The sequence below is a fragment of the Acomys minous genome (assembly GCF_964271855.1).
Source record: "Acomys minous genome assembly, chromosome: 2".
Taxonomy (NCBI): domain Eukaryota; kingdom Metazoa; phylum Chordata; class Mammalia; order Rodentia; family Muridae; genus Acomys; species Acomys minous.
In genome coordinates this window covers 76,808,135-76,818,731 of record NC_140484.1, presented here as the reverse complement: position 1 = coordinate 76,818,731, position 10,597 = coordinate 76,808,135, and the positions used below count along the sequence as shown (strand labels likewise).

At 48.9% G+C, this 10,597-nt stretch overlaps 1 protein-coding gene across 2 annotated transcripts; it reads left to right on the top strand.

Annotated features, from left to right (window-relative positions):
• The first annotated feature begins 1,020 nt into the window (after window positions 1-1,020).
• CHP2 (calcineurin like EF-hand protein 2) lies at window positions 1,021-5,746 on the top strand. Of its 2 annotated transcripts, XM_084774129.1 has the most exons (8): window positions 1,021-1,221; window positions 1,419-1,632; window positions 2,284-2,356; window positions 2,461-2,541; window positions 2,641-2,771; window positions 2,948-3,009; window positions 3,619-3,741; window positions 3,921-5,746. In XM_084774129.1, the coding sequence occupies exons 2-8, from the start codon at window positions 1,566-1,568 to the stop codon at window positions 3,972-3,974; spliced, it is 591 nt and encodes a 196-aa protein (XP_084630255.1). In that variant the 5' UTR covers window positions 1,021-1,221; window positions 1,419-1,565; the 3' UTR covers window positions 3,975-5,746. The 2 variants fall into 2 exon arrangements, with proteins under 2 accessions (XP_084630255.1, XP_084630254.1); XM_084774128.1 differs by lacking the exon at window positions 1,021-1,221 and having other exon boundaries at window positions 1,320-1,632.
• Window positions 5,747-10,597: the final 4,851 nt, after the last annotated feature.

The window sequence follows — 10,597 nt, the reverse complement described above, 5'->3', positions numbered from 1 at the left end:
GAAGAGATGGTTGTGAGACACCATGTGGTTCCTGGGAATTGAACTCATGACCTTTGGAAGAGCAATCAGTGCTCTTAACCTCTGAGCCATCTCTCCAGCCCCTCTTTTTTTTTTTTAAAGTTTGTGTTTATGTGTATGGGTGTTTTGCCTGCATAGATCTCTGTGTGCCACAAGTATGTCTAGGTCCCCCAGGGCCAGAAGATGGCATTGAGTTTCTCATGACTAAAGCTACAGAGAGTTGTGCAGGTAGGTGCTGGGAATGGAACATGGGTCCTCTGAAAGAGCAGCTGTTCCATACTGCTGAGCCGTTGTTTCAGCCCTAAACTCTTTTTCTTTATAAACGACTCAGACTGTGGTGTTCCCTTATAGCTATAGAAAATAGGGCAATGTACCCCTTCAGCAGTTCATGAACCACATCAAAGTGAGAAGTCGAGCAAAGGCACACAAAGTGCATAACAAAGTCCTGGTGCACAGTGATAAGCCAGGGCCTTGTCACTGTCTTTAGTATTTTAAGCCAGGTTCACAGGCTTCAGCTTGCCGATGCTGGGCGCTGGTCAGAAGCCTAAGTCATTACACACCTGTTCTTCTGTCGGGGCCCACAGGGCACATTGGGAAAGTGAATGTGGCCTGTAAGGCACCATGGCAAATAGCCTCTAGCTAGCGATAACAAAACTTACAGGACTTTCCTCAGGCCACCGCAGTAGGTGAAACCCAGGGCCTTGGGCTCAAATGGCAAGCAAGTGATGTCCCACCGCGCCATGCAACTAGCCCTAGAACTTCTGATTTTTTGAGAGAAACCACAAGTCTGGATTTTGGATAAATGCCACGGATGTTTATTTTGAGACAAGGTCAAGCAAGGACTCATAGAGCTCAGAGTAGCCACCTACTCACGCCTAGTCTCCTTACTCAACCTCCTAAGAGCTGATGTCACAGGGCTTCGTGCATCTTGAGAATTGGCTCAGCCACACAGAAACCACAGACCCAAGATGCGTGGGTTTGTGTAGACTGAGGGAGAGAGTAGTTAGGATTCTTTTCTTAGCTGCCCAAAGTAGTGGAGTCCGGATTTATCCAGCAGCACCACTCCTCCCCAGGGTCATGTCACCATCCCTCCCCTCCTCTCCCTGTGCCCTCTTTGGTCCCCAGAAGAATGCCTTTGTCCCACCCAGTGGGACATGAACTGAGCATCGTTGGCGAGCGGATCTGGGAGGTCCTGTCGAGGAGGTGGGTTTGTGTCTAGGGTGGGTTGGGAAAACAACCACCACCACCACCACCACCACCACCTGACTCATAGGCGTGAGGAAGGCGGGGTCCTGGCGTCGCACAGCCTCTGGCCACCTCAGTCTTAGGGCTGAAACGACCGGTTGTTCTCAGCCTTCCCCTCTGACCTGCTACCCCGGGCATTGTTTTCTGTTCTCCAGCGTTGTAGGTGGCAAGCAAAGAACGCCTGGGTTCTCGCTGCTCGCCAGGACCGTGACCTTCGGCCCTTCGGGCCACTGAGCGGCCGCGCCTCCTGGACGGGAGGAGAGGACGCCTGGTTCCTCTGGCTGCTCGCCTCCTCCTCCGCCATGGGCTCGCGCAGCTCCCACGTCGCGCTTATTCCCGACGTGGACCAAATTCGCAGAGAGACTGGCTGTGAGTGTGCGGGGTGGGGTGGAGTTGGGGGGCAGCTCAGTAGTTCGTGGACGGGCACAGGAGAGACTGAGAGTAGTGTGTGTGTGGGGGGGGGGTCACCAGAATGGAGCTTGATTATCCCCGGATAGCAGAGACTTAGAGGGCTTGGAGTCTGAGCTCAGGAATTCGCGCCTGTGGAGCTGGGAAAGCGAGACCCGAGCTTTCCCAGGGATCGCAGGGACTTAAAATCCTTGAGTGCCAAGTTTGAGGCGGCCCGGTGGATGGACTAGATTCCATCCTCGAGCTCGGATGGAGGCTGCAGAGGGCTGACTTCGATGCCGATGCCTGGACGCTGGGATCCTCCTGGGTTCTCCTCGAACCTAGTGTTTCCTTGAGTCAGGCTCTCTCCAGCCCAGTCCTCCTCGCAAGGTAACGACCCTCCCTCCCTGCATCCCCACCGGTTAGCCTCTTCCTTATGGTAGAGGCCGCGGTGAGCGAGGGGGGGTGGAAGACGCTGTTTTCGTGGTGGGTGGACAGGTAGATTAGAGATCAGCCCTCCTGGTTCCCCGCCCACGCCCCCTGGGCCAGGATTCTGCAGCGCACCCCAACGCGCACAGAATCTGGCGATAAGGAGTCCTCTGCGGGCTCATCCCACCTCCCTCTCTCCCGCAGTCTCACAAGCCAGCTTGCTCCGCCTCTACCACCGGTTCCAAACCCTCGACAGGGAGGAAAAGGGCTTCTTGAGGTGAGCAGAACAGATCTAAGACCTCTTGCCCCTGTTGCTCTGGCCCCACCCCTCTCTCTGATACCTCCACCTGCCTCCTCTGCCTCACTGCTTTGTCTTCACAGCCGCCTAGACCTCCAGCAGATCGGGGCGCTGGCTGTGAACCCCCTGGGAGACCGCATTATAGACAGCTTCTTCCCCAACGGGTAACTCTCCGCTGGGGAGACGGATGTGGGTGGGGGGAGAGGCTGCAGATGGTGGCAGTCAGGGTGTCCATTTGTCCTTCTCCATCCCTGGCCCTGTAGGAGCCAGAGAGTGGATTTCGCAGGCTTTGCCAGGGTCCTGGCTTATTTTCGACCGGTAGATGAAGAAGATGCAACATTCCGAGACCCTAAGCAACCTGAACCCCTGAACAGCAGAATGAACAAACTGCGATGTGAGTGAGTGAGTGTGTGTGTGTGTGTGTGTGTGTGTGTGTGTGTGTGTGTGTGTGTGTGTGACCTGCTCAAGTGAAGACACCTCAGGTCTACCCACAGCAGAGAGAGGCCCGGGAACCTCTCACTCCGTGGTGAGCCTGATGAGGAGCCTCACAGGTCTCTTCTCTTTCCCCAGTTGCGTTTCAGCTCTACGATCTGGATCGGGATGGGAAGATCTCCAGGAATGAAATGCTACAGGTTAGAAGAACACAGCTCCATCAGATGTGATGTGGGCGGGGCAGGACGGTTAAAGGAAGGGAGAGAGGTGGGGGTCGGGGACTGGGGCTTGCAGAGGATTGTGTGTTAGGTAAGATGCGGGAATGGACGGGGTTGGGTGTGGGTTAGTTAGAAGGGGTGGGGAAGGAAGTAGGCATGAGACTGAGTTCGGATTCTCAACTTGGGGGTAATTTGGCTTCTTGAGTGAACATTTGCTGATATAGAGATACTTGGTTGCCAGAGATCACACAGTGGATGTTTGTTAGGGATGGGCCAGGAATACCGCTATACACACCCAAACAGGAAAAGCGTTCCACACCAAGGAGTTAGCTAGGTGGAGGGTGAGGTGGGGTGGAGTGGAGGATGGACGCAATCAGGTTATAAGGTTTGGGTGCAAGTGTGCGTCATTGAAATGTGAGCTAGAATCACGTGGAAGATTAGACAGTCATGTGATGTGGTGTGTGTGGGGTGCTTGCTACAGGCTACAGGGGAAATTGAGTTTGATGGTGAAAGTGAGTAAGAAAAGTTTGGTCACGGCTTACGAGGTGAGGCGAGCAGGGCCTCTGCCTCTCTTCTTCTCTCACCTCCCAGGTTCTCCGACTGATGGTTGGGGTCCAGGTGACAGATGAGCAGCTGGAGAGCATCACAGACCGCACAGTGCAGGAAGCTGATGAGGATGGTGATGGGGCCGTGTCCTTCCTGGAGTTCACCAAGGTTAGGAGGCAGTGGGATCAGGAGTTCCTAGGAAAGAAATGCATGGGAAATACACTTCACTGGGAGGACTGGAGAGGCCTGGGGGCACTCTGAGGGGTGCTAGGACTCCAGGGGAGGAGGTCAGATGCCTAGGGCTGAGGGTCAACCCTCTTGACTGGACCACACCCATCTCTCCCCAGTCCTTAGAGAAGATGAACATCGAGCAAAAAATGAGCATCCGGATCCTGAAGTGAACGCCCCACCCCCACCCCGATGCCCTTGGCTTTGGGCTTTATCCTTAGGCTCCCTGGAGGCAGGATCCCATAAGCCACATTTTACTTTGAAACTTTTATTTAAAGCCAGGAAAGGGAGTTGGAGGGATGTGTGCTGAGGTCTCATTTGGGCTCAGGCTTGTGAAGCAGGCAGTGGTTTGGTTGCAAGTGCCTGAAAATCCAACCCAAAAGTGACATGAGTAAAAAAGTGGGAAAAAAAATTGCATGGCTCGTGTAATTAGACAGTCCAGGGCACAGCTGGATCCAAGGACAAAAATAATGTCATCGGGATTGAGTTTTGTCACCTGCACATCTCAGCTCAGCTACCTTCTTGCGTTGGCATCATTCTTTCCTTGTGTAAGAAGGGGCCACCAGCACCCCAGATCACACCGTTATCACCCACTAACCCAGAGGGAAGAGACTTCTCACCCCAAGAATGCCAACCAAGCAGCATCATTGAGCCAGTTGGGGCCTTTTCTCTATCTCCAGGGAAATGGAACATTTTACTCAGCCATGCTTGTCTCATATAATAATTCCAAAACCCCGAAATAAGGCCTGAAGACTTAGGAAAGAGTGAGAAGTAGGTGCTTTAAGGAAAATGAAGTAATGTTATCCCAAAAGTGTGTGTGTGTGTGTGTGTGTGTGTGTGTGTGTGTGTGTGTGTGTGTGTGTTCGCAAGCTCAAGGGCATGCATGTGCACATGTGTTTCCGTTTCTGTTGGTTTTGCTCAGGCAATGTGGATGCTTCTGCTTCTTCTTATTGCTTTGTTGAGCAAATTGGGGGAACCTTGAAAACTGGCCTCTTGAATGTATTTTCTTTGATCCTCTGGATGAAAGATAATGTGATGGGGTTGGTAGCTGGAGGGAGGGTGATGTACAAATAATAAACCATACATACACACCTATACACACCTATACACACCTATACACACCTATACACACCTAGAGTGTGTAATTACTCCAAGTTTTGTAGAACAATTCTGTTGTGTTTATGGTAAGATGTTCAAACATTGACAGACTGCAGAATAGAGTATAAAAGTCGCACTGAGGCAGAATAGGAAGACAGGAAAAAACCTGAAGGGACACAAGAAGGGAAGACAGACCCTGCAGAGAGTGGCTGAAGTCTCTCACAAGCTGAGTCAGGAATTCCAGCAAACAGAGAGAGGGGAGGGGCAGGAGGGGAGGGAGGGAAGGAAGGGGAGACAGGGAGAAAGAGAGAGAGAGAGAGAGAGAACTGTGGAATTTTCTTATTCAGAGACTATTGCTTTTATATAGAGATATGTCAAATAACTAAGTTAAGATAGGGGCCAGAGAGATTGGATCAACTATTAGTACTCACCACTCTTTCAGAGGACCCAGGTTCTGTTCCTAGCACCCACATTAGATGGCTCAGAACAGCCTGTTACTCAAGTTTTAGGGAATCTAATGCCTTCTTATGGCCTTCACAGGTACCGCATGTGGGTTGTACATACAGACAAGCCATCACAAATACACATATACAAAACAAAAAAAAAAAATTAAAGTTGAAATAGCAATGAAACATGCTTAGGCTTGAGCCTCTGTGACCTTCCATTATTGCCTTACTCTTCCCCAGATATGCCCTGGGAGACTGTAAACCTTTGCTCATGCTAAATACATGCCAACTTCCTGTGTAACTCCTTGGACTTATGGTTTTACCTAATCACCTGTAACCCTATCCCATGTACCTCAGGAGCCACCCTATGATCTCATTTAAATGCTTTATAAATCTTTTAAGGTGTAACTTTCAAGGCCACCAAAATGGCTGTGATAAAGATGCTGACTCATGAGTTTCTTGAGAGGTGCACACCCACATCTGGGCGTTTCTTATCATTACCTTGAATGACTCCTCTGTACTCTGACACACCCTCCCACCTCCTGCTTAAACCTATGTTTTTGTTTTTATTTTTTAAAATATATTTTATTAATTTATTCATATTACATTTCAATGGTTATCTCATTCCTTGTATCCTCCCATTCCTCCCTCCCTCCGCTTACTCCCTACTTCCCTCTCCTATGACTGTGACTGAGGGGGACCTCCTCCCCCTATATACACTCATAGGGTATCAAGTCTCTTCTTGGTAGCCTGCTATCTTTCCTCTGAGTGCCTCCAGGCCTACCCATCCAGGGGATGTGGTCAAATATGGGGCACCAGAGTTCGTGTGAAAGTCAGTTCCCACTCTCCACTCAACTGTGGAGAATGTCCTGTCCATTGGTAGATCTGGGTAGGGGTTCGAAGTTTACTGTCCATGCTGTCCTTGGCTGGTACCATAGTTTGATCAGGACCCAGATCCGCCCGCCATAATGTTCATATAGTTTCTAGGACACTCTGGATCCTTCTATTTGTTTTTATTTTTAAAATCTCTTCCCAAGGGGGTGGAACAATGAGTCAGTGGTTAAGAGCACTTGTTGCTCTTGCAGAGGACCTGGGTTCGGTTCCCAACACCTACATAGTTACAGGCCCACAACAACCTGTAACTCCAGTTGCATAGGATCCTACACTCTGGCAGCCTGAACAGGCACAAGGCATCCACGTGATACATTTATAAACAGGCAGGAACTCACACATGCAGATGAAGTAAATAAACCTTTTAAAAAATCTCTTCCCAATAAACTCCAATTCTGCTTTATACTGGTTTATTCTGAAATTCTTTTCTATAGGAAAGTCACTTAAAATGTATTTGAAATTTTTGTTGTTTGGTTTTTTGAGACAGGGTCTCTCTGTGTAGCCTTGGCTGTCCTGGACTCACTTTGTAGACCAGGCTGGCCTCGAACTCACAGCAATCCACCTGCCTCTGCTTCCCGAGTTCTGGGATTAAAGGTGTGCGCCACCATGCCCAGCTCAAAATGTATTTGAAATTTAAAGGAAATTACTTATCCTGTAAACGGGGGGAAAAAAAAAGAAAGAAAGAAAAAAAAAAGAAAAGAAAAGAAAAGAAAGAAAGAAAGAAAAAACAGCATCAGCTGAGAAGGGATTTCCCAGAGAAAAAATGGAAGGGCACTAGAACTGTCTTGAGTTTCCCCCGCGGCTACAGAGAGAAATTGTGGCTGTTCTGGAATTGTCTGGAAGAACCTATGTGCATGTCCTGAAGAGGAATTCCTCAACTCTCCTGTCTCGACTTCCTTAGCGTTGGATGACAGGCCTGCCAACAGTCTTGTCCACAGAAGAGACTGTAAAATTAGCACGACTTAGTTAAAGTACATTGAGGTTCAGACTCTGCAAGCTGCTTAAGAAAAAGGGACTCCATTGCGCCTCCCAGCTTGAGGGTGCAGTCCATCATGGGGGGGGTGGCATGGTGGTGGGAGCCCAAGGCAGCTGCTCACACTGACCCTGCAGTTAGGGAGCAGGAAGAGATGCATTTTGTCATCAACTTGTTTTCTTTTATTTTGTTCAGTTCAGAAACCCTGCCCATGGAAGGATACCAACATTCAGGGTGTGTCTTCCCACCTCAATTAACCTAACCTAGATAACCAATGGTGGACATGCCCAGAGATTTGTTTCCATGGTGGTTCCAAATCTCATCAAGACTAGCCATTTTGGTCTGGGTTGTGTGGCACACACCTTTAATCCCAACATTAAGGAGGCAGAGACAGGCAGATTGCTGTGAGTTCGAGGCCAGCCTGGTCTACAAAGAGAGTCCAGGACAGCCAAGGCTACACAGAGAAATCCTGTCTCGAAAACAAAACAAAACAAAACAAAAGACTAGGCATTTTAGTCTATTAAGCCTGCGTTTGAACCTGTGTGCCTTTCCTTGCCTGCTGGACCACCGGGACCTGAGCATGCCATTGCTTCTGGGGGAAGGCCAGTGCCCTGCAGGAATGCTGTGCTGTCTTCCCCCAGGCCTGCTTTATCTCAGCTGAGGCCCTCACTCCCATCTGTAAGGTTGGACTCTGGCCTGAATCAGTTAGAATTCCTTCCCTGTTAACTGGCCTATGAAAACAGAAATTTATTGGTTTGGAAATTTGAAAGGGAAGTCCAAAGGTGGCCCCGGCAAAGGAGTGTCCCAAGGCCTTGAGGACATCGTCAGAAATGAGAGTTTGTGTTGGCTTCATTTCTGAAGCAGCAATCTCTGTCTGTTCCTCCTGGGTCCCAGGGCTGACTCTCCCTGGGCTGCCTGCCCACTGCAGTATGGGAAAGGGAGCACTCTGATTGGCTAAACCTGGTCACGTGCTTTCTGCACACTTGACTGCAGTCAATCCTACTGGAACTTTTAAATGCAGCCTGTGTGTTGACTCTTCAAGGTTATGTCACAATGCTGTTCCTAGAAGAGAAAGGCTGCATACTGTGTAGGTGCACTCGATAGAGAACCACGCGAGAGTTTTTGTTTTCCCCACAAATACAAGACTTACTGACAAGTAGTGGCTTATCTCATACTGTAAGCTGTCTCTGATGCTAGGCAGACCTAAAGTTATTGAGTGACTCAAAAAATACTTTTAAGGACCGAAGATGCTTTATTCTCACATCTGCCATCATGTCAAGTTTTGAGTCTCAGGTTTATTGAGTCATCAGCCACTGTTGCTCTCATCGACTCAGGCTCACAGGACAGAGTAGGTTAGTCAGTTTTTATTGCCATGATAATTTACTTGAGAACGTCAGTTAAAAGGAGGAAAGACTTGCTTGGGCTGACACTCTCAGGGGTTTTTACCTGTGGCCGCCTGGCCCTGTTGCTTTTGGTCTGTGGAAGGCCGAGCACCATGGCGGGGAGTGAGAGGGTACAAAGCCGCTTACGACTGATAGACTCGGACTTCAAGGGCATCACCACAGTGACCCACTTCCTCCAACCAGGCTCCACCTCCTAACAGATCATTAAGCTTTGAATTTATCAGTGGATTAATCCATAGGCAAGGCCAGAGCTCTGACGATCCAAGGTCTTTTCAAATGCCTATCAGCAGGAGCCACTCCTTCAACGTGTGAGCTGTTGAGGGCATCTATGGTACAGACCACAGCAATGTGCTTAGCTGCATGTCCCTAACCTCTCCTATTCTGATCATTGAGGGAAAACCGTTTCCTGGAAGAGCATCCTCTTCCGCTGTCGTTGACAGCACAGAGCCAGAACCCTACAGCTACAACAGAAGCCTGGACGTGAGAATCTCTGTCTTGGTTTTGAGACTGTATCATGAGGCTTTAACCAAAAGTGCCACAAAAAGGAGGGAAAGAGTAGCCGTGTTATATATTGTCTTAGTTTGCTTTCTGTTGCTAGGATGGACCCCAATGACTAAAAGCAATTTGGGGAGCAAAGAGTTTATTTCATCTACGAAATCTCAGGCCACACTCTACCACTGAGGGAAGTCAGGACAGGAACTTGGAGGCAAGAACTGAAGCAGACATGGAGAGACACTGTTTGCTAGCTTATCCTACGGGCTCATGTTTATCTGTCCTTCTATCCAGGGGTAGTACCACACACATCAATAATCAATAAAATACCACACAGATTTACCTACAGCCCACACTGAGACATTTTCTTGATTGAGGTGCCCTCTTCCCAGATGACCCAAGTTCATGTCAAATTGACAAAAATTTAAATATATATATATATATATATATATATATATATATATATATATATGCTTATTTTACTTTTATTAATGTGTGCCTGTGTAGGGGTGTTCTCATGTGTACGTGCATGCATATATGCGTGGCCTCTAGGTTTTGCTAAGTGTGGCAACAGCAAAACCCCAAGCACACTGAACTCTCAGTGGCTCACACTGTAATTTTATTGCCTATTTCCTGTGGAAGCTCTGCGCTGTTATTCTTTGGGGGCAGTTGTAACTCTGCTCCATGTTTCTGTCCTTGGGGCAGACTCATACCACCTCCAGGTAAAGGGAAGACCAGAAGAGCAGAAGAGCCTCAGGAAACACCGGCCCTTTGGTCAGACAGGACTCCTGCCTAGTTGGTTAAAAACTTAGCAGAGTAAAGCAGCTGCCATTTTGTTATATTTAAGGAATTGGCGATTGTGGATTTGGCAAGCGTCTTAGTTACAGTTCTGCTGCTGTGAGGAGACACCATGACCAAGGCAACTTAGAACAGGAAGCATTTAATTGAGGGCTTACAGATTCAGAGCTTGAGTCCGTGACCATCACAACAGGGACGGTGACAGGTGGGCAGGCACAACTCTGGAGCAGTAGCTGAAAGCTTACATCTGGGGACAAAGAGAGTGAGACTGCTGCTGGTATGGGCTTTTGAAACCTCAAAGCCCGCCCCCAGTGACACACCTCCTCTAACAAGGCCACACCCCCTAATCAAACAGTTGGGAATGGAAGATTCAAATATATGAACCTATGGGGGCCATTTTCCTTCAAACCTTCACAGAAGGGCTCAGATGAGCCTGGGCTCCATGTAGAACTTTTTTTTTTTTTAAATGTATACAGTATTCTGTCTGCATGTACATCTGCAGGCCAGAAGAGGGTATCAGATCTCATTGTAGATGGTTGTGAGCCACCATGTGAGTGCTGGGAATTGAACTCAGGACCTCTGGAAGAGTAGTCAGTGCTCTTATCCTCTGAGCCACCTGTCCAGCCCCTGGGCTCCATGTAGAATTGATGTCAGTCACTGTACTGTTCAACTGTCAGATAGGCTACTCTGGAGGG

What these genes read in the sequence shown, in the direction of transcription:
- CHP2 (XM_084774129.1), top strand. Translation starts at nt 1,566, where the DNA reads ATGGGCTCGCGCAGCTCCCACGTCGCGCTTATTCCCGACGTGGACCAA. An exon ending in AATTCGCAGAGAGACTGGCT is followed by an intron (nt 1,633 to 2,283) that starts GTGAGTGTGCGG and finishes TCTCTCCCGCAG; the next exon opens with TCTCACAAGCCAGCTTGCTC. An exon ending in CCTTCCTGGAGTTCACCAAG is followed by an intron (nt 3,742 to 3,920) that starts GTTAGGAGGCAG and finishes ATCTCTCCCCAG; the next exon opens with TCCTTAGAGAAGATGAACAT.